The sequence below is a fragment of the Mandrillus leucophaeus genome, unplaced genomic scaffold (assembly GCF_000951045.1).
Source record: "Mandrillus leucophaeus isolate KB7577 unplaced genomic scaffold, Mleu.le_1.0 Scaffold552, whole genome shotgun sequence".
NCBI lineage: Eukaryota > Metazoa > Chordata > Mammalia > Primates > Cercopithecidae > Mandrillus > Mandrillus leucophaeus.
Window position 1 is genome coordinate 547367 of NW_012105942.1, and position 27739 is coordinate 575105.

The window sequence follows — 27739 nt, forward strand, 5'->3', positions numbered from 1 at the left end:
TCTCTCTCTCTCTCTGTCTCTGTGTGTGTGTGTGTGTGTGTGCACGCGTGCATGCGTGTGTGTGTGTGTATCTATACATATAGTCAATTAACAGCAAGTCTCTAGGAATGTAAGAACCAATAACATGTTCAAAACTAAACTCTGTCCCCAAACAGCTTCTTTTCATTTGTTCTTATTCCAGTAAAAGGTGCCATCCTGCATCCAGTTGCTCAAGCCAGCAACTGGGCATCATCTTGATAGCTGCTCGTCTTTACTGCCCACACCCGGTGTCAAGGTCTTTGTATTCTGTCTTCTAAATAGCTATCTGTTCTGTCTACTCTGTTCACCCTAGTGACTGCCACCCTGGTTCAAGCTGCTGTCATCTCTTTCCTGGGTTACTGTAGGGGCTTCTTAAATGGTCTTCCTACATCTGTTGTTTGCCCCTTTCCATACAGCAGCATGAATATTATAAAAATGCAAATCTGATCCTGTTCTATCTCTGCTAGAAGAGATCATCATGGTGTCTCCTAAGACAGAGTTCAGACTCCTTAATATGATCTATGAAATCTCAGATGATCTTGCCCTGCTATCTTTTCACTCACCTCTCTGCCCAAGCCGCATTGTTTTTTCATTCATTTCTTTGAAACTGGGTACTTCAGTATTTGAGACTTGGCACATGCTAGTCTTCCCTCCCTTCCCTGCACTATCTCGGTTTCAAGTCACTTCCTCAAACTGCCTTCTAAAACCTTACAGACTAAGATTGCCCACCTTGATATTCACTTCCATACCATACTTTATTTTCTTTTTTTAATACATATCATATATATAATTGCTTGTTTAATTTCTGTCTTTCCACTCAAGATTTAGATCTAAGAAGGTGAGGATCAAGTCTGAGTTGTGCATCATATTATCCCTGGGCCCCTGGCAGAGTGATTGACACATAGTAGATGCTAATGAAATATTTGTTAGATGAATGAAAATAAATGCAACAAGTGAGTGAGTGAATGAAAGACTGACTTGAATGTCACTCAAACACTTACTTTCGGTGTTGAATTATTCTGACAATCTGAGTCTGAAAAAAATAAAATGATGAAAATTTGAGCACAAATGGGTAGTGCTTTTTAAAAGTTAGTTTGAAAATATCAACAGCTTTATCTACCCGGGTCGAAGCTGATTTAGCAACATATAAGTGTGTATAGAAAGAATCTTTAGGTGGAGAAATTTAAATACACTGGCAAGCCCTGAACAAGTGGAAAGGATTTTTTATAAATTCTTTGTATTATATGGAATGCAAAATCTAGAACAGATTTTTCCTCTACTCAAAGGCTACAACATCTCTAACAACTCTTTAACCATTTAAAGGCTATTCAGTATTATAACTTTACACTCTATGGACCTTTGCTTATTAAGGATGAAACAAAACCAGGAAGTAGACATACACACACAAAATTTTAAAAACTCCAAAGCCATTTCTCATTCTTGATCATATGTAGATAAGCTTCTTAAGGAAAGACCTTGGCTTTTCGTTGTCCGGATATTGCACAAAACCATATCCAGGTTGATATTCATAATCAAACAAGTCAAATAGTTGTCGTAAACTCCAACGCATATATATACTCAAAGTCTTCGCTCCAACTTTGCTTGCTCTTAATTTGCACACATCCATAAGCCTGTTTACTTTGTTATCTCATTTCCAGGGCCACAGCAAATTAAAATCCTCACTCATGATTTGGACAGAAGACAATTGCAGTAGCCCACCAGTATCAGTGGTGGTATTGACCTAGTGGCCATCTCTTCCTCCTCCAGACTCCTGCAGACCTTCACTAGTGTGAGCACACTAACCACATTCGCCTCTTGGCATGATGATGCTTTTAAAAAGTCATTTTCCATTCTTGATCATATGTAGATGAGCTTCTTAAGGAAAGACTTTGGCTTTTCACACAGCTGTCAGAGGACTGCACAAAACCATGTCCTGGTTGATACTCATAATCAAAACATACCAAAACAACTCTAAGTCATCAAAAGAAAATAAAATTATGTTTAATATTGTTTGAGGAGCCTAGAATGAAGTATTATTTTTTCCATCACAAATAATTAAAGTAAAAAGCTTTTCTTCTAAAGAGATGAATATGAAATTATTTTTTTCTAGAGCCACTCATGAACCAGAGACTGTCCCAGAGCTGAAATTTTATGATTTACTACTTCTAATTCTTTGATGTATGATTTACAAACCTTTAAAACTCAGTCTAGCTCATAGCAACCTGTGAGGAAGGGAGGGTAAATATTCCCACTTTACAAATAAAAACCTGAAGCCATTGCTTAAATTATTACCTCAAGGTTATTACTATTAAGGGTGGAGTTGAGACGAGAACTTTTACTTGGTTTAGAGTACATTTAGCCGTGACAGCAATGAAGCATTGTGATAAAATCACAGGCTTTAGAGTCAGAAAGATCTGAGTTTGGGTCTTTACTTTGGTCACACACTGAGTCACAGTGGGCAATAAGCTTAACCTCTTCAGATGAGGGCAGTTTCTTTTTATAAAATTAATATAGAATATTTTACATATTTCTGGGGTACATGTGATATTTTGTTATGCATAGAATGTGTAACGATCAACTCAGAGTATTTAGGGTATCCATCACCTCAAGTTTTTCTCATTTGTATGTATTGGGAACATATCAAGTCCTGCCTTCTAGCTATTTTGAAATGTACAATACGTTGTTGTTAACTATAGCTGCCATACTCTGCTATTGAACATGAGAACTTATTTCTTCTATCTAACTGTATGTTTATACTCATTAACCAACACCTCTACATACCACCACTCCCCCGCAGTCTCTTCCTAGCCTCTGGAATCCACCATCCTCATCTCTACCTCCAAGAGATCCACTTTTTTAGCTCTCACATATGAGTGATAGCATGCAATATTTGTCTTTCCATGCCAGACTTATTTCACTTAACATAATGACCTCCCGTCCCATTCATGTTGCTGCAGATGACATGGTTTTACTACTTTTTGTGGCCAAATAGTATTCCATTGTGTGAATATACCATGTTTTCTTTATCCATTCATCTGTTGATGGTCACTTAGGTTGATTCCATATCTTTGTTATTGTGAATGGTGATGCAATAAACATGGGGGTACAGGCATCTTTTTGATATAGTAATTTCTTTTCCTTTGGATCAATAACCAGTACTGGGATTGCTGGATCATATGGTATTTCTATTTTTGTTTTTTTGAGAAATGTCCATACTGTTTCCCATAGTGGATGTACTAATTTACATTCTTACTGACAGTGTATAGGACTTCCCTTTTCACTGCATCCTCTCCAGCATTCATTATTTTTTGTCTAGATGCGGGCAATTTCTGATCAATTATTAGTCATGTGATATAAACAAATATCAATGTGGCAAAGTATGAACTAGAACTACAAGAGGGAATCTTTGTGGAATCAAGTAATTGAATTTCCTTTGGCTCCTGATGCCAGAGCATCAGGAATTAAACCAAAAACATTTACTTAGTGACACCACTTGTCTTAGTCTGTTCTTACTCCTATAACAAAATACCACAGATTGAGTAATTTATGAACAACAGAAATTTATTTTTCCTAGCTTTAGAGGCTGGGAGACTCCAAGATCAAGGCCAACAGGTTCAGTGTCTGGTGAAAGCTGCTCTCTGCTTCCAAGATGGTGCCACACATGGTGAAAGGTGGTGCCACACATGGTGGAAAGTAGAAAGGCAAAAGGGATGAAGGCTGTATGAAACTTCTTTTATAAGTGCATTAATCCTCTCTGTGAAAGTAGAGCCCTCACGATCTAATCACCTCCTAGAGGCCTCACTTCTTAGCATTGTCACATTGGTCATTAACTTTCAACATATGAATGGGAATTTTGGTGGAGGGGACACATTCAGACTACAGCACCACCTCTCTGTATTTTAGTAAGTTGTTTTAATCTCTCTTTTATTTCTTTATATGTAACATTGGAATAATACTAATACTTACTTGTATCAGTCAGAATAGGTTATGTGCAGTAACAAACAACCCCTAAATATCAGTATTTAAAACAACAAAGATGAACTTCTCACTTACTCATGTCCATTGTGATTTGACCAGTCCCTCTTCCACATCATCCTTACATGAGAACTTGAGTTGACTGCCCCATTGCTATCTGGAAGGTTGTTGGTCACCATGGCAAGGGGAAGGGATCATGTCATGTCACACACTAGCTCTTAAAGTTTTTTACCATGAAGAGATGAACATCTCCCCACTCACATTTTTCTGACCAAAGTAAGTGACCTCTCTATGCCTTTCATGGAGTTGGGAAATTGCAGTTAAACAATGGACCTCTGGGAATATGTGACTGCAGCTGGCACTTTCGTCTTAAATGTATTATTCTGGCCTGTGAGCTCCTTGGGAGTAGATTCTGACGTTCTTTAGCCGTGGGTCCTTAGTTCTCAGCAATGTCTTCAAGTAACAGTGAATGAAGAACAGACTGAGTGAACAACAAAAAACGTTGTCCTGTTTAAAGGAATTCTAGGCATAGGGAGAGCACGAGGGGACATTTTCTCAGTGCAGGGCCCCCTGAAATCCTATGCTTATTGTCTTTCCCTTCCTACTTATTTCTTCTTCCATCCTTCATGGCCAGGCTGTGACCACTGGGCAAGCACCAAGGAGTCTCCCTGATCCTCCAGGACCTGCTGGAGACTGCTGCCTCAAGTCATGTTTCTCTAGTAACGGCATTCCTTTCCCCACCTCCTTCCACTCTCCAAAAAGAATCTTGTTTTAGAAAGTCGCCTCCCTTCTGTTTCATCTGAGTAGAGGCTGCATCTGTGCCAGAAACTCTTCCAGCTCAGTGGCTCTCAAACTTCAGCAGGCATCAGAATCACCTGGAGGGCTTATGAAACCAGTTTGCTGGGCCCACTTGGTCCAGCACTTCTGATTCAGTGGCGAGAAGTGGAACCATGAATTTGCATTCCCGACAAGCTCATAGGTTATACCAATGTTGCTGGCCCGAGGATCGTGTTTTGGGCAGCATTACTCCATCTGAACTCTTCTTGTTCTCTTACATCCTTACGTCCCAAGACTCACGGATGTTAGTTTATTCTCAGGTACTGGTTTTACTTAGTTTTTTTGTTTGTTTTTTAAATTGAAATCGTATGTATTTAAGGTGCATAGCATGATGTTTTGAGATATATATATATATATATATATATATATATATATATGCAGTAAACTGATTACTGTAGTCAAGCTAATTAACACATCCATTCCTTCACAGTTACCTTTGTGTGTGTGTGTGTATGTGTGTGCATGTGTACATGTTAAGAACACTTAAGATCTACTCTTAGCAAATTTTAAATATATTACACAGTATTTTTAACTGTATATAGTCCCTTGGTGTACATTACATCTCCAGAGCTTACTCATCTTAACATAACTAAGAATTTCTACCCTTTGTCCATCTCCCATTCCTCCCTTCACCCCGGTCACCACCATTCTACTCTCTGCTTCTATGAACTTGACGTTTTTAGATTCCGTATAAGTGAGATCATACTGTATTTTTCTTTGTGTCTGGCTTATTTCACTTAACATAGTGTCTTCCAGATTGACTAATGTTGTCACAAATGGGAGGCTTTCTTTTTAAAAGCTGAGTAATATTTTATTGTGTGGGTGTGTGTATGTATGTATATATACAGATGTTTATCACATTTTCTTTATTCATGTGTCACTGGACATTTGGGTTGATTCTATTTATCTTCGCTATTGTGAATAATGCAGCAATGAAAATGGGACTGCAGATATCTCTTCAACATACTGATTTTATTTCTTTGGATAAATACGCAGAAGAGAGATTGCTGGATCATACGGTAGTCCTATTTTTGATTGTTTGAGGAAACTTCATGCTTTTTCAATAATGGCTGTACTAATGTACATCCCTACCAACAGTGTACAAGGGTTCCCTTTTCTCCGTATCCTTGCCAGCACTTGGTATCTTTTGTCTTTTTGGTGATAACCTTCCTGAAAGATGTGAGGAGGTATCTCATTATAGTTTTTTATTTTATTTTATTTTATTTTGAGATGGAGTGTGGCTCTGTCATCCAAGCTGCAGTGTAGTGGTGTGATATCGGCTCACTGCAACCTCCACCTCCTGGGTTCAAGTGGTTCTCCTGCATCAGCCTCCCAAGCAGCTGGGACTACAAATGCACGCCACCACACCCAGCTAATTTTTGTATTTTTAGTAGAGAGGGGTTTCGCCATGTTGGCCAGGCTGGTCTTGAACTCCTTACCTCAAGTGATCTGCCTGCCTTGGCCTCCCAAAGTGCTAGGATTACAGGCGTGAGCCACCACACACAGCCTCATTGTAGTTTTTAATGTTGCTTTTGAACTGTTGAAATGATCCTAATTATTTCTCCTTGGCATATCATAATACTCGTGTCTTTTATGTGTCTTCCTGAATGTTGTTTTGATTATTATGGACTGCAAATTCCAAAACATGGGAACTGTTTTGAACCAGAAGGCCTTAGAGAGGGTTTCCCACTCAGCATTTAATGCAAGTTGCGTATGGTCAGAATACTGAAGGCATTTGGACCCCTTCAACCAACTATTTAGAAAACTTATATAAGTGTTCTTATTATATTTCTGGTGTCTTGCTAATTAGCCAGTTGTCCTTTTTGAAATCATTAAAAAGAAGTATTTGTGGAAGCCACGATTAATGTATCTATAATTTTGACATGGAATTTTATCATTTAGTTGACTAAGCTAGAAATTCATAGTTGTAGCTCTCAAATTGAACTTGGCATAACAACAAAGTAATTTGACTTTTTAGAATAAAGATATACATGGCTTTGAAGAAATGAAAGGCTGTATTTTAAGTGGCCTTCTATTTGGGCTAATACTTAATAGATGAGGAGAATTAAAATTATATTTAGTTAGACCATAGAGTGAAATCTTTTTCAAATGGCTTATCTGGGTATTTTCTCTATGTATATCTGTTCTCCATGAGCCTCTTGTTACTACAGGGACATTTGTGTTGCTGAATCAGCAGCTGAATAGAGACAGCTGTGTATATTTTGGTGTCTATTATTCCAGCCATGTGTACATGTGAAAAAGTCTCAAGTAAATGAGATCACTTATCACATTGTCTTTATATTCACTTAACACATTTACTGAACATTTCTTCCTATCAACTGATTTCTTACATTTTAAATGATTAATAGAATTCTTTTATTTGAATACACCCTAATTAGTTGGAAAATCATTGCTTTAAAATAATTGAAAGAAAAAAAGTATATGTTGCCAGATTACCCCCCAAGAAAGGGAGAAAAATATATATACAAATGTTGCTAACAAAAAACCTTTTGTTAATATTTCCATGTGATACTTTAGGAAGAAAATGAAATTTTAAACCTGATTAGGTTTAAAAACATCAGTCAGTTTGGGGTGATAGGAGTCATTTTTTAGTATTCTCTTAGTCTTGGAGACAGATGGTCCAATCTATAGCAATAAAGAGAAAAAACACCAGAAATTATGCCTCCAAATAATAAGATACATAAGAAACGAAACAGATTAAATGTTGCCACCATTACATGCTATTTGGAATGTTTGAGCTTGATTTACGCATTGTGTGGTATGTGTTTGTTTTTGCTTCTGTTTTGAAGTATTTGATTACCTCTCACATACAGTTTTGATAATTTTTATGGAAGTGAGTTCCTATAAAGGTTAGAAGTTGAACTCATTTGGTCCTCACCAACAGTTGCAAGTTATCAAGGGCAGGACACTGTGCTGTGCAATTCAGAGACACATTTGATTTCTTTAAATAACATATTTTTAAAATTTTTTCTTTAGCATATTTTTTCTAACTGCATCCTAAATTCATAAAGTCTTCTTTCTTTCTCATCTGTTTTCTCCAAAAATTTTCAATTATGCTTCCTTCTCCTCATCCTTTTTCTGTTAATGTGTGGTATGATGAAGGAGAAACTGTGTGTTTTTTAAGCTGAACGGATCTGAATTTGAAAACTTTCTCTTCTGCTTCTTAGCTGTGTAACATTGAACAAATTACAGATCTTTTCTGAGCCTCAATGAAATGGAGCAATTTTTCCGAAACTAAATACAATAATATATATTGAGTTGCTAAAAACAAAAATCAGGGCTCAATAAATGCTAGTTCTCTTCTCATTTCTAATTTTCACTCTTTCTTCTCATTTTTCATACTTTCCCCCAAAGTGTCCAGATGATTAATTTAAAACTTCTTGGCAGTTCTTTTGGGAAAGATTTAGAATAAAAGGTTTTTTCTTTTTTTCTGGAGTTAATCATTATTAAAAAGTCACCATTTAACTAATATTTACTTTGATCTAAGTAAGGCTATAGACCTTAGTTTAGTTAACATTATTTAATTCCAATTTGAATGAGTCCTGAGATCACCTTTTAAGCAGTAGATAGTCCTCAAATTATGGGAAGAAATTATTATCCCAGGATCACCAGGGATGGGTGGGGGAGCTCTGATGGTGACTGGTGTCTTCATCAAGTAAAACCTAGAGGTATTACCAATGAATTCTGTCTTCTGCTTGGGAATTGCTGATAGAAGGTTGTGCTTCTTAAGTCTAAACCCCAATCAGTCTGAATGCATGCAAATCAATTCATGCTATGCTAGTAGCTGCCTTCCCTTGATTTTCCCGGCTGGGAATTCCTCTCTGCCTCTCTGCTTTTCCTCCTCCTTTCTTCGAAAACAGCTTGAGGGTCACCTTCTTTGTGAAACATCTCCTGCTCTCTCCCTCCCTCTTACTCCATCCCCAGAGTTCTTTTTCCAGCCTGTCTCTGTGCCCCATGAATACCCCCATCCTTGTGCCTAGTAATACTCGCTCGTCTCCCTGCTTCTAGACCCTCAGCCCAGTAAGAGCACAGAGGATGTTTGATTCAGTGACAGACTCTGGTCACGACTCATGGCAGTGCTCAGCAAGTATGTATTGAATATTTCTGCAGAAATCAATGTTAAACATCACAAGAGTTTAAGATAAAAGTCATGATTCCCTTAGATAAAGGAGCATAGAAGTTTGAAGTTATAATTGGTGGTCTGGATTGAAAACAACATAAGCAGAGCTAAATAAAGATGAGTTGGAGTCTGCTTTCTAATTATACTGAACTAGAAATTTGAACCAATTATCAACATTGTTCTGGAAGAATTAAGAATGCTATTTGATTTACCTAATTACTTGATTTTATTATCTTATTCAGATTTAGGAAGAAAGAAGAGTCCTCCTCATCACTCAAAAAGCAATACAAAAATAATCCAGACACCCCATAAATATATTAAAGCAAAGGATATTGAAGCCTGAGAAAGCTGAGCAATTACTTCAGTTCTCTACAGCATTGTCATTTTGAAGACACAGCCAGTTCAGAAGTACTATAGTGGCTGCAAAAATTGTATAGTCAGAACTTGAGTTGGAAGAGCTGCTAAAATAGCCACTTACATACCAATTACATATCCTCTTGGACCTTAGCTCATCTGTTAAGGGAATGTTGATAACTACTTCTCAGGGTCGTTATGAGAATTAAGTGAGCCAGTATGTGAGTAAGCCAACAAACTTTCCATTAATCTCCAAAAGACTGCAAATAAATCTATGGTTTTGCATGAAACCACAGCAAAGCAAAAAATAGTGTGTTACAGTAAGTTATGTTTGTCTATGGATCTGATACCATTGAGGATCAAGAAATATAAACAAATGCTGATTATTTGTTTAGAAAGCATACACATATCAAAAACTCATAACACTGTTAGTATTTGATTTTGATGAAAAAAAATCAAGAAAACTGCAGTTGAAGGAACTTGAATGTAGGGGACTGCTCTCCCTTGTCATAAACTCATTTTAAATAAGCCCCAGGGATTGTAATGCTTTGAATAAAAGTCAAATGTAAATATTCCTTCCGTAGGTTGACAGTAGACAGGGAAAAGCCTCCAGTGGGGTAACCCTTGAGTGCAAGGGACAGTGGCCTCTCACTACCTCGCCCAACTCCAGCCCTAAGGCCTTGAGGAAACAGACGCTCACCCACTGGGATGACTCATGGTCTCTGTAGATGCAGGGCTGTGCAGCACACAAAAGATGAAATAGGATAAACGGAGGGAGTGGAATGGAGATTTAATTTCAAGGCATGAAAATTAAATAAAATTCAGTCTTGCTTCATCATCTTTATGAGGAGATGAATGTAAATTAGGTTAAGGGGGAAGAATCCTTTCTGGAACCCCAGCTCAGTTTCTGTCTCATCACAAGGCTGAAGGTCTCAGTCCAGCCTCTGTGGCTGCATGCCTTATGAGAGTAATCATTCTGAAGTCACAGGATATTCTCAGAAAGAACCCATTTCCATCTGTGAATCGAAGTTGTAAGGTTAGAGCAACCAAAGATCACTGATGAGTTGGCATGAAGGTAGGTAGACATAATCACAGTGGGGACTGAGCTTTGGGGAAGGAAAGAAAGCAAGCCATGTCCCTTTGGGAGCCCAGGAGGAAGCTGTCAAGAAATCGGGGTGAGCCAGGTGCAGAGAAAGTTCATCAGTGCTGATTAAGGCTTACTTCTCATTTGCTTTACAATGCACAGCATTAGCCTTAAACAGATTCTTGAGTACAAACTTCATAAAGGCAGATACCAATTCTAGATGCATCCTCTGTGCTACTTTACACCCAATAGATTCAGGTGTTGTCCGAGTGGGTGGAATTGTTTTCAGTGTTTCAAGATTATAATGTGTCATAAATAAGTCTTTCTTTGCTGAACTTCTCATTTAGTCTGGTTTGTGTGTTAAGGTATTTTCTTGTTGCTCCAGTCCTGAATTTTTGCCTCAAAGGCTACACTCCACCTGTTTTAAATTAGCAAGCGCACCTAATTACCCTAATATGTACCAGATTGGTTTGCCTTTTCCTCTTATGTTCCAGGCTTCAACATCCTTTGTCGCTCTGTACTTAGAGTTCAAATTGGAAACGAGATAAAAGCAGTGCATGTTCCTTGCATCGGTCAATAATACAGTTACATATAAGTGAGCATTCTGTTACATATCACCAACAACATTCTGTATGTTTGCCATAAACAGGATCTAACTCTTTATTTCTGTTCTAAAATCTCAGAAATATCATGTGAACATTTTTCATTATTAGTGTATATTAATCCTTTTAAATATCTGTATAATATTCCATTATATAGAGTTGGCATGATTGATTTAACCAATTTTCTGTTGCTGAGCATTTCAGTTGATTCCAAGTTGTTGCCATTGCTATCATGCTGCAGTGAATATCCTTATACGTAGTTTTCATGTATTCTCAGGCACATCTTTTGAAAGGAGAATTCATAGAAGGGAAATTGGCAGTCAGCAGGCAGGGGGTGGCAAAGGGAATGGACATTTCAATTTTTGAAAGTCTTTCTCATGTTACCCTCAAGAAAAGTACCACTTTGTCCTCTCATTGACAGCTTATTAGAGCTTCTTCCCTTATACCTCACCGGTAATGGTCATAATCAATCTTTTTGTCTTTTTTTTTTTCATTTTTGCCAATTAGTAAGTGCAGTTAATATTTTTACTTTGGGAATTACCTTAGTTTACATTTCTTTGCTCATTCTTCTTTTCATTTGTTAACAAAACATTTATGTTTTTTCTTCTGTGAATCAACTATCAAAGTTTTTTACCCACTTTTCTCTTGACTTGCTATCTCTAACAGGACATTGTAGAGGAAACAAACCATTATTAAGTGTAGGAGATACTTGAAACTAAAAATATCTGAGGCATGATTCCAAATTACACTATCCTTGTAGAAAGTGGTAGTATGTATGTATGGTGTTTTTACAAACATGGTTTTATCCTGTTATTGTTATCTTAGGCTTCCCTTGATCTCATTTTTACTGCTAAGCATTCTTTCTGATTTTTATTATATTCCTGACATCTTAGGCTATTTATCATCATTCTCAATTTTTCCCTTTCAGCTCATATATTTGGTAGATAATTCAGCAATCTCAAAAATCCCAGGCAGAAAATTTCTGTCCTTAGATACATGTGGTTTTTCAAAGAAGAGATTGTTTTTAAGAAGTAAGCACATTTAAGAAGGTATATAGGAATTCTTATCCATGCTTTCCAATACTTAATGTTGTCATTAATCCATAATTTTCTCCCCCAATATAACTTTCTCCTTCTCTTCCTATACTTTATCCTCCACCTTTTCCTTTTTTCTTCTCTTTGCCCTTTCTCTGCTCCTTTGTTTCACTTTCTCTGTTTTCCTCTCTAGGTAGAGAGCTTTCTCTCTGACAGCAACTCTGAACCAATTAATATTCTCTCCTGGAATTCTAGGTGAAAACTCTTAATAAAGAAGGCACTGATTGATACTTCAGTGGTGAAACAATAGTTGTACCCATTAAATTCAAGAGTGAGGCCAGGATGTACACCTTCATCCCAGTTGTGTTTACCTTTGCTCTGGAGGCCCTAAGTGACACAGTTAGAAAATAGCAATTGTAGGTTTTAAAATTAGGAAAAGGGAAGCAAACAATACTATATCAAGATGATATAATTGTATTTCTAGAACACCTGAGAGAATGAACTGTAAACTGTTTTTCTTAAACAGCTAGCAAATTTAGTAATGTGGTTTAGTACAAAATCAGTGCACAAAAATCAGTAGCCTTTCTACATTCAAACAACTACTTGAAGATAGAAATGGGAGTAAAAGAAATATGCAATACCAATTGTATTGTTTACCAATATACAATAGAAACCCAATGACAAAATACCCAGGAAATAAAAAGTAACAAGAAATGAGAAAGGTCTATGTTAAAAAAAAAAAAAAAAAAAAACCCAAAAAACTATGGCATATAATTTATTTTTAGATAAAATGCTAAAGCAGTGTAAAAACACCAATTTTCCATGTATTTATGTATAGATTTAGCATGATTCCATAAAAATTACTAACTGGATTTAAAAAAATCAAATTCTAAAGTTCATGTGCAACATAAAATGTGTAAGAACAGACTAGGAACTTTTGACAAAGACAAATAATGAGGCCAGGTGGGCCTATCTGCCGAGGTGGGCAGATCACCTGAAGTCAGGAGTTTGAAATCAGCCTGGCCACCATGGTGAAACCCCATCTCTACTAAAAATACAAAAATTAGCCAGGCGTGGTGGCGTGCGCCTGTAATCCCAGCTACTCAGGAGACTGAGGCAGGAGAATCACAGAATGGCAACTCTTAATATTGACCCAAATACATACTGGATTTAGTATATAGTACAAATATATGAAATTGATATGTAATGTAGGTAGTATTTCAAACCAAGGGAAGAGAGATTATTTACATGTAAACAATAGTTAGATTCCTGCCTGATTGTTACGCAAAAAGAAGTCCCAGATGCATCAAAAAATTTAAATGCAAGGAATTAAACCATAAAGTTACAGAAAGAAACATGGGAGAATGTTTTAAATATAATCTTAGATTGCAGAAGGTCTTTCCAATGACGACATGAAACCATTCGTGAGCACACTGATAGGATTAACCATATACAATTGAAATTTTCTGTATGATAAAAGATACAATCAAATAAAGTAAAAATATAAATTAAACATGCTTGCCACGCATATTACATCCAGAAACCTGATTTCCTCAATACGTAAAAAAATTTGTATAAATCAGTTCTAGAAAACCAAATGAGAAAACATTCTTCTCTGGATATAGCTATAAGAAATCCAACACAATGCTTACACTGGGGAAGGAGAACCAGAGGCTAAAGTGACTCCCTCTTCATTTTATACTGCTGGGTTTTTAGCATGAGTATGTGGAGTGTCCTACTTTGTTCTGGCTGCTGTAACAAAAATACCATAGACTGGATGGCTTATAAACAACAGAAACCTATTTATCACATTTCTGAAAGCTGGGAAGTCCAAGATACCAGCAGATTCAGTATCTAGTGTGGACCCACTATCTGGTTTTTAGATGCTATCGTCTTACTGTGTCCTCACATGGTAGAAGGGGGAAGTGAGCTCTCTGGGATTCCACTTATAAGGACACCAATCCCATTCATGGACTCTGCCCTCAGGATCTAATCACCCCCCAAAGGCTCCGTCTCTTCATACCACCTTGGGGGCTAGGATTTCAACATAGGAATTTGGGGGAGACATATTCAGCCTATAGCAAGTAGTTTCCAAAGAGAAATAAATGAGAGAAAAACAGACTGAGAAATACATTTTAAAAATTGAAAATCTATGTTTTCTTCAATTCATCTTGCTGCCAATAACCTGCACAAGTAGGAGAAGAGAGGGAAAAAGATGAAAACAGAAATAGTCCAGAAATAGTTGCAGGCATCTCCACCACCTTCCTTTTTTTTTTTCCTAATACATTTGCCATTAAGGTTTCAACCATGGGGTTTCTCTGAAAAACGCCTGTATGTCTCTAAATGCTAAAAGAATTTTGCATTTACAAGTGGAATAGATCATTCTTTTTGTGAGTGGTGGGAAGTTTGGTCTTGCCATCCCCCAGGAAGTCTCCCTTCACACCTCTTTCTACCTTGCTTTAAGTATGATGCAACTTAGATTTTACTTATGGAAAAAAAAAAAAAAGTAAAATTTTCCAGCAGAATGATGTAATTTGAACAATTTTCTTTTCTTTTTTTTTTTTTTTTTTGAGACGGAGTCTAGGTCTGTTGCCCAGGCTGGAGTGCAGTGGCCGGATCTCAGCTCACTGCAAGCTCCGCCTCCCAGGTTTACGCCATTCTCCAGCCTCAGCCTCCCAAGTAGCTGGGACTACAGGTGCCGCCACCTCGCCCGGCTAGTTTTTTGTATTTTTAGTAGAGACGGGGTTTCACCGTGTTAGCCAGGATGGTCTCGATCTCCTGACCTCGTGATCCGCCCGACTCGGCCTCCCAAAGTGCTGGGATTACAGGCTTGAGCCACCGCGCCCGGCCCATTTGAACAATTTTCTAATGTTTGTATAGAGTTTTGAGAATGCTTTACTAATAATTGAGCTACCATCAATTGAAAAACTTCTTAATACATTTAAAGTACAGTATATTAGTCTGTGGTTTAAAAAATGGCACACCTCATTTTTCGTTTAGATGGTGATTTTATCTTGGTGAGAGATGGCTCCTTATTTAGAGCAGTTAAGAATATAAGACCTTTAGTAGCCTTAACAGCATGGACATAGCTGTGTTATTTGCCAAAGTGTAGGCTTATTTATACAAGATATTTAATAGTATGTTGGGCAGATAGAATCGAAATTGCTATTGTTCTTCAGCTTTGCCCCTTGTCCTGTAGGAAAGCCAACAGTGTGTGGGATTTTACAGGTATTTAAAATCACTGGAAGGAATATTAATACTTATTAGAGACTCACTATTTAATGGTGTCTCGAAAAACATAGCCACTATCCTGTAAGTGAAGTTACTATATGTTTTCCTGAAGTGGAGGGGTCTCTATAAAAAGTCCAATTTGTGATTTTGAATGCTTCAGTTCATCCAGGAATATCTCGGCAATTTCCTGCATCTTAGTAAATTGATGACATTTTTAGTGATAGTTTCTTTACACCAGTTTCAAGTCACCTTCCTGTCAGGAAATGCAGAGAATGGGGAGTGTGACGGCGATTGTGTAAGAGCTTGTCCAGATTTGAGGAGATGGGATGCGGGGCGGAAAGCGTATTTCTGCTTTGAGAGAAATGGCCTTCTAATTTCTTTTCCTGCAGAAAACATCTTCCACAGGGTCTCAGCAGGGTGTTTTCTGAGCTCATTATGGATCTGTTACTTGGCCTCCTGGAGACTTCTGTATTCTACGGGCTTCTGGCTTTTAGTCTTTGGAGATCAGTTGTTCTATGTCATTGTTACACAGCTCATAATTGGTGTGGGCACATATTTTACAGTTTATCAGGCTGGCAGGTTTTGAAGGCATTAATAACAGAACAGGTATAGATTTCCAAGGGCAGTCTCGTCTCTATTCCTAGCGTTTTCTGCAGGCTCAAGATGTACTTGACCATAAAGTAATATTTTACATTTAATGACTTGACTATCATTTTGCAAATTTTCTAAACATTTTGTATTTCCTTTTAGTTCCAGCATTGATGCAAATGTAGAACTATACTGAATATTGAGGAACAATTCTCCCCAAGGTAGACCAGCAAAGATCTTCAGAATGTGTCCATAAAAATCATAGCTTGAACTTGCCTCAGAATTTATATTTTGCAGATTTTCACATTATATCACCCTTATGGCATCTTCTCTACTCCCCATATGCCCAGACCCCATATTTCTCTTCATTTCTCAATTAGTTTTATGCTTGGGTGTCCCAATGGAAACAGAATAGTGCTTGCAGAATTGATCAGATTACTCATGCATTTGATCCAATTGCATCATGAAGATAACTAAAAACATCAGATGAACGGGTTTAGGTTTTCCTACCTTGTTTTTCTTATTGATTTTATGTTTGTCACAAGACAAGTCTCCAAATCTGAAGAAATAGAATGAATTTAAAAGAAAGGCATGCTTTATTCTTTCTATATCTCCCAACTGTCTCTCTTACATAAATTCAACTGTTCTTTTTAACTACCAAATTGTTAATGCTTTTGCCACTAAAATATACAGATTCTATTCAGATAGTTTTTGACTCTTAAGTCTCAGAACAAACTTGCAGTCATAACTACCTCTCCATGGACAGCAAGCCGTCATTAATTACTTAACTTAGTATATTTTTAATTTGCCTAGCAGAGCAGTAAAAGAATAATGTGAGCTACGAAGAGTTAATAATAGCTATTGTTTGAGAACTTCTTATAATCAACACAAAAGTAGGCATTATATACATAATTTATCTTTTAAAATTCCTCGTAGTCAGACCCAGCCGATATCACTAATATCATTCACTTAGACCTTAATTGCCAGACACTGAGCTGTGCTTTGCATTTATTATCTCCTCTGCTTCACAACAATCCTACAGGTACTGTTACTATACCCATTTTACAAATGAAGGAACTGAGGCTCCAAGAGGTTGATTCATTGTTCAAGTGTGGTTATTAAGTATTAATAACTGCTGTGTAGGGATTCATGCCTCCTAGGTCTTCTGCCTCAAGTACACCATATACTTTGTATCAAAGAAGGCTTTGCCATTTTATTGATGGAGGAACTGAGATAAGAAAAGCCACTGGCATGGCCACCAAATGAGGAAGCAAAGACATGGGCCCCTGTTTCTCTGATTCCAGTGTCCATGTGAAAAACTATCATGCTACACACTAAAATATGATTTTTTTTTTTTGAGATGGAGTTTCGCTCTTGTTGCCCAGGCTGGAGTGCAGTGGCACAATCTCAACCCACTGCAACCTCCACCTCTTAGGCTCAAGCGATTCTCCTGCCTCAGCCTCCCAAGTAGCTGGGATTACAAGTGCCTGCCATCATGCCCAACTAATTTTTTGTATTTTTAGTAGAGACGGTTTCACCATGTTGCCAGGCTGGTCCTGAACTCCTGACCTCAGGTGATCCACCTGCCTTGGCCTCCCAAAGTGTTGGGATTACAGGCGTGAGCCACCACGCCCAGCCAAAAGTGATTTGTATTCTATTTTTATTTTTTAAACTTTATATGATTGAACCCGTAGTCACCCATATGAATTTTCTTTTTTCAATTCTGGTAAAGATATAGATTAAAAATCCTATTCTAAAAGTTTGAAATGTCTCAACTGGGAAGAAAGTCCTAAAACTGTTCTAGCTTGAACAGAAAATATTTCCATCTGTCACATTTGTGGATACCACATGGGGTTTTTATATAATGTTTTTGTTTGGTACTCGAGGCATAGATTAATTTTTACTTCCTTTGGGCAGACAGCCTCACATTCTGGTGAATTTTTAAACCTCCAGATAAAGATAAAAATTCAAACATATAAATAAGACGGTATCAAATATATTTAAAATAATAGTCACACTTCAACTGGGAAGATGATGAAAAATTGGAGGGCAGGGACCCTTATGAAACAGTAACAAGGATGAATTAGAATCTATCTGCATGGCATACCCTCACTGATGTGCCAAGCCTTCATTAACTGCCACCACTTCTTGGAAGCCTCTTCCGACTCCTTCAGATGGATGGAAAAGCATTCTCCAATGCTCCTGTAGCTCCATCATAGCAATTATTTTATTTTAAATGTTTATTTCTACTGTTTTCCTACTGGACTCCATACTCCTTGAAATCAGGAATGAGATTTTATTAACTTTGTGTCCCCAGTGCCTGGAACATTTCAACCAGACACAAGCCTTCATCAACTCAGTTCACAGTCAACATATACTTACTGAGCATTTAGTATATGCCAGGCACTCTGTCAAGGCACTGGGACAGCATGAAAAAACAATAGAAAAGAGAATATATAAACGAGAATGAACACTGGACTGGGAGTCTGAAAACTTGTATTCCATTTCTATTCTGTCTGCTAATTTGGTGTTTGATCTTCAGTAACATTCCTGGCCTTTAGTTGGCTAAAAGGAATGTCTGGATTGAAAGACGTCTAAAGTCTCTCAGCTCTGTAAGTCTATGTAATTATCATTATCTCAAATATAACTGAACCATGTCTAATGTGTTACAGGCTCACAGTGTGGTCAGAATAGTGTGCAAGTGTGGTTAGAAGACCTAAATATATAGGAATAAACTTCTGTGAGTGTGAGAATACTAAAAACTGGTATGGCTTAGTGCCATAAAAAGCAAATACCAGAATGTGCTTAAGCTGGTAAAAGAGGGTAAAGAACAGCAATAAGGCTTTTAAGATTAGTATGAGAACAAAAATAGGAGAGGTAAGCCTGAAGATTAGAACGGACGGTATGTGGTGTAGTGTTACACATGACACACAAAGCAGAAATCTTCTCATCAAGAAGAGCTTTTGTCTGCAAAGGCAAATGGTTCAAAGGGAAGTGAACCCAAGAGAGGCAAGCAGACAGCGGGCTTGAGTGTGGGCAAGAGTACATCTCTCTGTAGTGAGAAAGGTGGAAAATAAGATTTCCTACAGATGATTTCCAAGACCCACAATGAATCTCAGATTTATATAAGATGCCAAAGGCCTGGAGATAGCCCAACAGTATCCTGGTTTGCAAAGTAAAGAAGGTGTGTTTTGTGAATTTCAAGCTGGTAATCTTGATGTCTATTGCTTAGCAAAATTGTGGCTGGTTTATGAGCACTGGGAATGGAAAAAAAGAAGATCAATATGTAGCCAAAAGTTAGCCCAAACTAATTTTGTATTTTTGGTTGTCTGCAGAGTATATACATATTTGTCTTTTTTTTTTTTTTTTTTAATTAAGAGAGGAGGTCTTGCTGTGTTACCCAGGATGGTCTCAAATTCCTGGGCTTAAGCAGTTCACCCGCCTCAGCCTTCCAAAGTTGCTAGGATTACAGATGTGAGCCATCACGCCCAGCCCATATTTGTCTTTTAACTTGGGCTTTGACAAAATCATGATCTCTTTTTGAAGAATATGGAAACATTAAATGTGGCTGGTGTTCTAGTTAATTTATTTATAACCAGCTAAATGACGTCATCAAAATGATGGTTGCTGATCAATACAGTCTCAGGCCAGGAAACATATTTTGAGCCCAGTGTCTACTTCAATGCCAGGTGTCCATTTTTATTGGAATTACATGAATATCTACACAAATTAATAATGTCTACCTAGAAAGAGGTCTCTAGTGGAATATCATAGAGTTTTCTTTGCTCTATGCTTTCTTCAATTTCCAAACACTTGGGTGAAGCTTTGGAAGTCAGATTTATAATATTTGCAGATGAACACAAACTGAGAGGGACAACATAATTTTGGAAGCCAGGCTTAGGATCCAAAGAGACTGATAAGCATAAATTCTGTTCCCAAGTTAACAAAATGAAATTCAGTGTAGTAAAATCCTTCACTTGAATCTTTGAGGGAATAAGTCCCAGCCCTGCCCTATCACGCATGGTGGAGTGCAAAGAGGAGGATGTGGAGGTAGAGAGTGGTCTCCTTTGAGTCTGCATCTTCATACACTGAAGGGGATCTGGTCAGGTGCAAGAGACCAGATACTCATCCAAGGTGAGGCCTTCAAACTTATGTACTCCCCATGACTTTTTGCAGGCAATCATTGAGATTTGTAAAATGGGAGTTGGTTGGTCCACAGGCCTAGTTATAAAGGCAGAGCAGCATTCTTTAGCATTTGGTGTTATTATAGAAACAGGAATCAGGATAAGAAAAAAGAAAACCTCGAATGAAAGCAAACCTGGAGGCCCCTCCCCATCTCAAATGGGAGGCTCTGGGGTCACTCCTAGCTGTGTGACTCTAGGCAAGTTATCTGAGCTCTCTTAGCCTCAGTAATCTGAAAAATAGATATTAGAATTATTTCACCTCCAGAATTATTGTGAGAACAAATGTTTTTGTACTAAAGCACTTAGAATAGTGCCTGACCACAAGCAGTATGGGCTGTTATTACTATTATTATTAAAACTTAGAAAAATATGGCTTGTTACAATGAGGAGACTAGTTAACAGGATTCTTACACTTCCCATGCTTTAGAAAAACATACAAAACGAAAAAACAGTCATAAAAGTGTAGGATGGAGGGCATGTAGCTTTGCAGCATTGACCAAAAAAAAAAAAGGTAGATTTGGGCTGTTTTTGCATATACTGACCACTTTGTACCAACTGGCATTACAGTTTGAAGATGCAGAGCCTGTAGATTCACTCACTCTAGATTTTAGTTTCACTAGGCTTCATTTTTCTTTCTTTATCTTTTTTTTTTTTTTTTTTTTTTTTTTTTTTTTTTTTTTTTTTTTTTTTTTTTTTCAGAGAGACAGGCTCTTGCTCTATCACCCAGGCTGAAGTGCAGTGGTATGATCATAACTCACTGCAGCCTCCAGCTCCTGGGCTCAATTAATCCTCCTGCCTCAACCTCCTGAGTAGCTGAGACTACAGGCATCTGCCACCATGCCTGGCTAACTTGCTACAAAAATGTTTTGTAGAGATGGGGTCTTGCTGTGTTGCCAGTGCTGGTCTTGGACTGCTGGCCACAAGTGATGCTAAAGCCTCAGCCTCCCAAAGCGCTGGAGTTGCAGGTGTGAGCCCTGCACCCAGGCTTCACTAGGCTACTTATTGTGAAACTGCCTTTAGCATCCGCATGCCATTTCCCGGTGTTGGTCCCTCATTCCTGCTTTCATCTCCTAGTTCAGATTAATTTTTCTAAAATAACAACAGCAGTATTTATGTCTTACTCCAACTCCATGGCAGATGTGTGTAAATTGCAAACATTTAGGAATAGCATTTGCCAACTCCCAAGACTTGGCTCTCCCTCTCGCTCTGGCCTCACTTACCTAGCTGACCTCCTGTAGTACTGAGTTGTGTGCTGGCCAAGTTCCTATTCCCTGGCCTGCTTTCCTTCCCTTGACCTTCCTTGAAATGCTGCTAACCTGACTTTTGACTGATCTATGTGCTGTCTCGTGTGTGAAGCCTAAAGAAAGGTCCTTCTCTAATGGAAACTTTCATTCTAGGAGTTACCTCATTCTTTTTTATGTGGCTCTGTTAGCTCCTTCATTAGGTTTCAAGCTCTTTGAAACAGTGATTGAATTTGCTCACCTTTGCTTTCCTCTTGGGGTCTACATTGGGTCCCCAAGTGATAATAGAGCCTTCTGTAGTACTGAATTGTTTTGAACAGAATTAAAGGACATTGGCACCAAATGTGATTTTGCTAATCCTTGGTAGATTTGGTGCCTCTGTCTGGGCCTGACGAGGATAGAATGGCTGAAGAAACTGTGATCCCCCACCCATTATATTCTTTATTTCTGAACTGCTCTAGAAGTTTTTGCCTCTTTTTGTTTCTATACATTTTCATACTTTTAAGCTACCTTTGCTTTTTCTTCCTGTCTAACCTTTCTTCACATGCTCACATGCAAGCCCAGTCATCCATCTCTCTTTTTCACCTTTCTGCCCTCATATATTTTTCTTAAAATATCTTTTCTCATCTTACCTCCTTTCCTCTATCAGCCTCCTGAGCAGAAAATGGTAGTGCTAATGTTTTAAAAAGTCAGGGAGGACTAGAAATCTGTATGGAATGTAATTCACTTTTATTGCTTTTAAATTAAATGAAAGACTTTGCCCGTGTTTCCATTATACTCAGAAGGATTTCAGACTAAATCCTTAAGCCTGCCATATGGAAATAACTGGGCTAGATGGCTGCTATCTAATCTGAGCATTTAATTCAAACATTTGAAATGGTTTTTGCTTCAAGAAAACGTAGGTTGACACTAAGCTTTATTTTAGCAAAGGTTTGGGAAAGGTTCTAATCTGTAGTATGTACACTTTAATAAATTTCATAGACTAGAGCAACAGATTACAATTTAGTTTGTTCTTCCAACATAAAACTATTCTAATCCTAGTTATAATTTCACTGAAGGCTGGATTTACTCACTGACTTGTTAAAACTGTAGATATCAACCACAACCCTGTTATTTAAACACAATTCAGAAATCATAAATAGAAATTCAAAAGGAGAGCTCAATGCTGCAAGATGAGATTTGATGCCCTGAAGAAACTCTGAAATTTGCCAAAGACCTTGTGGGACTTAAAATAACTTTTTGTTTCCTACCAGCTAGATATGGCAGCTTGAGAACTATTTATTATAAATCAAAATAGATATTTTACCAACTCAGAAAATGTTGCTTTTTGTTTGGATATTAATCTTGTTTGTTCATATTTTTAACTAGGAAAGTTACAACGTAATATGGTCATCCAACAGACCACAAGAAGAGAATTTATCTCTCATTTTCAACATTTTAGCAAATATTTCTTGAACACTAACTGTGTGCAAGGTACTACAGTGAATGTTTCTGCTAATGAAAATATGAATTAAATTTGATGCTTGATCATAAGAAATAGAACTGTGATATAATATTATAAATGCCATAGAAAACTTGCTATTATAAAAAGCTCTGAGGAGTTAATGCTTGCATAGGGTGCAGTGGGTCAGCTAGAGAAGGCTTTATAAAGAAAGTGGAATATGAGCTTTGATGCCTAGCCAGATGTGGGTGTGTGAAGAACAGGGCAGGGCAGTGGGGAGTGGGTGGATTCTGGACAGCTGAAACATTGTTAACAAAATCTCAGAAATGGTACAAAATGGAATATGAATGAGAAAAACAGAACATTGGTTAGGTCTTATTTTTGTGCAAATTAAAGAGAAGAGTTAGAGACAAAGTTAAAGTCAATGCATCTAGAATTTCAGCTTAAACTTTGGTAGTTGGTAGAGAATATTTTATCATTATTCTGCTCTTTAAACAACTTCAGAGATGATTGATCTGCACTAATCTGGATTGTAAAGGAAGAGAAATTGTTTGGAAGACCAGTTAGGGCATTATTATATGGTCTAATAAAAGTTAATAAGATCTGCACAAGGCTGGGAAGAGTAGGATTAGAACAGAGGGGTGGAATTAAAGGACATCATGTAGTGGAAATTTCTAGGATTTAGAACCTGACTGGAGAGGAAGAAGAAAGGGAGGAGTTAAAAATAACTGTAATGAGCCAAATCTGAGAACTGACCCTGCTAAAAAAGTCAGACAAGTCAAGTGGTGCAGCTGGTGTGTGCTAGAAAGTAAGTTCAGCTTTACTAGCAGCACATGAATGTGTGCATGTTCCCTAATGGGCAGTGGAAAGTATGAAACTGAAACTCAGGCTATGACCTGGAATATAGACTTGGGACTCATTAGCATCAAGGAAATAGTGAAGATGTAGGAACAGATATGAATGCAAAGGGAGAATATGGAAGAGAAGATGGCCAAGGACAAGAGTCTAGGGAGAAGTTCTACTTTTAGGTGAGTCTGTTGAAATAGTGAGGTCAGAGTAGAAGTAAAAGAACTAAACATCATAAAAGACTGGGGAAGACAGAGTGTGGAGAAAGGAGGAGCAATAATATCCATGGAAGCAGAGAGGTAAGGAAGATGAAAACTGAGGGGGAAATTACATGTGGCAGCTAAGAATTCATTGACGACTTTCACAAGAGAGGTCTTAGAACTATGACTTGCTGGAATGTATCCTCTTTGTCAGTCTGGAGTGTTTGTTTTTGACTTATTAAGTATGCTAGATTTGTCCAATGATTTAAAGTAGCACAGATAACTCTCTCTGTGTGTGTGTGTGTCTGTCTGTCTGTCTGTGAGAGAGAGAGAGAGAGAGACAGAGAGAGAAGGAGAGAGAAAGAGTAAGCACCAGTCTTGTGGCCAGGGGACTATTTTATATTAATCAGTGATAAAATTATTTAAATATTCTTTGAGCTCACATTTCATCAATAATAGAAATGTTTACTTAGCCAAAAAGGAGATCTCTGGAAATTGACATTAGTCAATAAATAAAATTTGTATCCAAACTATGTTAATTAAAAAGACATTCTGCCCCATTTAATCACATGAAACAGTAACAGCAACAAAAATTCTATGTAAACAGCTGTTTAATTGAATTGATGCTCATACCCCAGGAACATATTTAGATCATCTGTTTCCTTTTTTTTTCTTCAGAATAAAAGGCCAAGCTATGATAGCAACTGGTGGAGTGATAACTGGCCTGGCCGCCTTGAAAAGGCAAGACTCTGCCAGATCACAGCAGCATGTCAACCTCAGCCCGTCTCCTGCTACCCAAGAGAAGAAACCCATCAGGCGCCGGCCCCGGGCAGATGTTGTGGTTGTTCGTGGCAAAATCCGGCTTTATTCCCCATCTGGCTTTTTTCTTATTTTAGGAGTGCTCATCTCCATTATAGGAATTGCCATGGCCGTTCTTGGATATTGGCCCCAAAAAGAACATTTTATTGATGCTGAAACAACACTGTCAACAAATGAAACTCAGGTCATTCGGAATGAGGGCGGTGTGGTGGTTCGCTTCTTTGAGCAGCATTTGCATTCTGATAAGATGAAAATGCTTGGCCCATTCACCATGGGGATTGGCATTTTCATTTTCATTTGTGCTAATGCCATTCTTCATGAAAACCGTGACAAAGAGACCAAAATCATACACATGAGGGATATCTATTCCACAGTCATTGACATTCACACGCTAAGAATCAAGGAGCAAAGGCAAATGAATGGCATGTACACTGGTTTGATGGGAGAAACAGAAGTAAAACAGAATGGGAGCTCCTGTGCCTCGAGATTGGCAGCAAATACGATCGCCTCTTTTTCAGGTTTTCGGAGCAGTTTTCGAATGGACAGCTCCGTGGAGGAGGATGAACTTATGCTAAATGAAAGTAAGAGTTCTGGGCATCTTATGCCCCCTTTGCTCTCTGACAGCTCTGCATCTGTCTTTGGCCTCTATCCACCTTCTTCCAAGACAACTGATGATAAGAACAGCGGTTCTAAGAAATGTGAAACCAAGTCAATTGTGTCATCGTCCATCAGTGCTTTTACATTGCCTGTGATCAAACTTAATAACTGTGTTATTGATGAACCCAGTATAGATAACATCACTGAAGATGCTGACAACCTCAAAAGCAGGTCAAGGAATTTGTCAATGGATTCCCTTGTGGCTCCTTTGGCTGACACCAGTGAATCCTTCCAGCCCGTCAGCACAGTGCTACCAAGGAATCATTCCATTGGGGAGTCTTTGTCGAGTCAATACAAGTCATCTATGGCTCTCGGACCTGGGACTGGACAGCTCTTGTCTCCTGGGGCTGCCAGAAGACAGTTTGGGTCCAATACATCGTTGCATTTGCTCTCATCACACTCAAAGTCCTTAGACTTAGACCGGGGTCCCTCCACTCTGACTGTTCAGGCAGAACAACGGAAACATCCAAGTTGGCCTAGGTTGGATCGGAACAACAGCAAGGGATATATGAAACTAGAGAACAAAGAGGACCCGATGGATAGGTTGCTTGTGCCCCAAGTTGCCATCAAAAAAGACTTTACCAATAAGGAGAAGCTTCTTATGATTTCAAGATCTCACAATAATTTGAGTTTTGAACATGATGAGTTTTTGAGTAACAACCTAAAGCGGGGAACTTCTGAAACAAGGTTTTAATGTTAAAAGAATATATCATTTTACAAGGGTATATATTTTAAAATGATTTTCACTGGTGTTTCCTTCTTAAAGCACTGGCTATAAGCCTTTTTAATCAAATGGTTTGTAGTGTATTAGAATTGGCTGCTTAGTTCTGTAATGAAGATGGTTGTATGTTTGGGTTACTTGTGACTGCAGTACTCTATGTTATCACATATGATTTTATTTTTCTCTTCCTTTGAAAGCATGATCTCTTTTATTAATATGAATGCAAAACAGTTGCATCCAAATTAAAGCTTATTTTCTTTACTTTTAAGTTCTTTGATTGCCCTATTCATAAAATGAAGTGTCCAGTATGGAAAACAGAGGGTACCAAAGCGTGGACCAGGAGTATAAATTCAGTCCCAATACTCAATACATATTATAGAAGACTATGAGTGCAAACCTTAGGATGTGATTTTCTGAATAATTGTTCTTTGTAGGATTTGGTTAAATTATTTGAAATGAAGAAGATCTAGTTTCAGTGTGAGCTCAATAATGTTAATTGGTTAACTTCATTGTGAATCTTGAGTTTTAGATAGGTAGTATTATTTTCAATATCACTTCTGTTTTTAGTGATATTGTATCAAGAAACAACATATTCAAGAGCCATGGCTGACAGTGCCACATATACTTAGGGATAAACATCAAAATGCAATATAGTAGATATAACTTTAGATATTCAGAATCAAAATTTATTTGCAAGCTGACTTGATAAAATAAATGAACCAATATAATTGGTAGAAATGCTATCCTGAAGTAATTATATACATGAAGACAATTTGACTAATGAATGAAGATACATTATATACTAGTTAATGCTAACTAGTCTCAGTACTTTTTTTTAGCCATCTGTTACCTTCCAATAGCCCCTCATTCCCACATTCTATTTTCCCCCAATATGCTTTAGATCCTGGTATTTGGAAAACAATCAGCTAACCTTGACATTTCTTTTTACCTTCACATGCCACTAGCTTGGTAGTTCAAAAAAAATTTAGTTCTTGATAAATTGCCTTGAAGTTTACCTTGTGCTGGAAAGCCTTATGATAACTCCAAAGACTTTCTCATGGTATAATACATGTTGTTTAGGATTGTGTTTCTTAGTTACTGAAGATAATAAATATTAAAATGGATGTTTTCCTCAGAAAATTTTCATGTTTTCCTTTAAGGTAACATACTTGTAAGAATTGTTTAATAAAATACTCAGGAAATTCTAAAGGTTTCTCCCAATACCTAAACATTTCTGAACATCAGTATTGCAGTTGTGGAAGAGCAGAAGGAGGATACATTTGTTTGTGTTGCTCCCCAAAATTCCACCTTGCATTTGCATCACAAACGTCCCTCAATTGAGGCAGTTTTATTTGTTAGAACATTAAGCCTGTGTATTATAATAGAGTGGGCTCAATATTTTACTATAAAGCATTTAATAAACTTCTGTTATTAATAGAAGTTTGTGTTCTTCACACCTTTGCTATTGCTTTTTAAATAAAATGTACATTTCTGCTTAAAGTACTATTTTTCACACTACTGAGGACACTTGATACCCTAGTACATGTACTGAGTATCTCGGCTTTTAAATTTTGCTTCTATTCGGTTAAAGAGCTAGGTCTATCCACGTATATAATTAGACTGTTTTTAAGTTTTGTTATCTTGGGATTGTTTTCACTTAAAGTTTCATTGACTCTCAGGAAAAAAACCAAATACAGCATCTAGCAAATGTCAGCGGCACTCAGATTTGAAAACAGTGGCTCTCAACACCCCTGATGTGACAGATG

General features: G+C 37.6%; 1 protein-coding gene across 7 annotated transcripts in view; it reads left to right on the forward strand.

Moving 5' to 3' along the window:
* Positions 1-27473, forward strand: part of TMEM200A (transmembrane protein 200A) — a 79599-nt gene extending 52126 nt beyond the window's left edge. For 5 of the 7 annotated variants that reach the window (XM_011998013.1, XM_011998015.1, XM_011998016.1 and 2 more), the window contains one exon: positions 24455-27473. In XM_011998013.1, the coding sequence (XP_011853403.1) occupies positions 24471-25946 (1476 nt within the window). In that variant the 5' untranslated portion in view covers positions 24455-24470 and the 3' untranslated portion in view covers positions 25947-27473. Of the gene's footprint in view, positions 1-4819; positions 5091-23408; positions 23539-24454 lie in introns of those variants that run through there. The other 2 variants (XM_011998017.1, XM_011998014.1) reach the window with 2 other exon arrangements.
* The last annotated feature ends 266 nt before the right edge of the window (positions 27474-27739 follow it).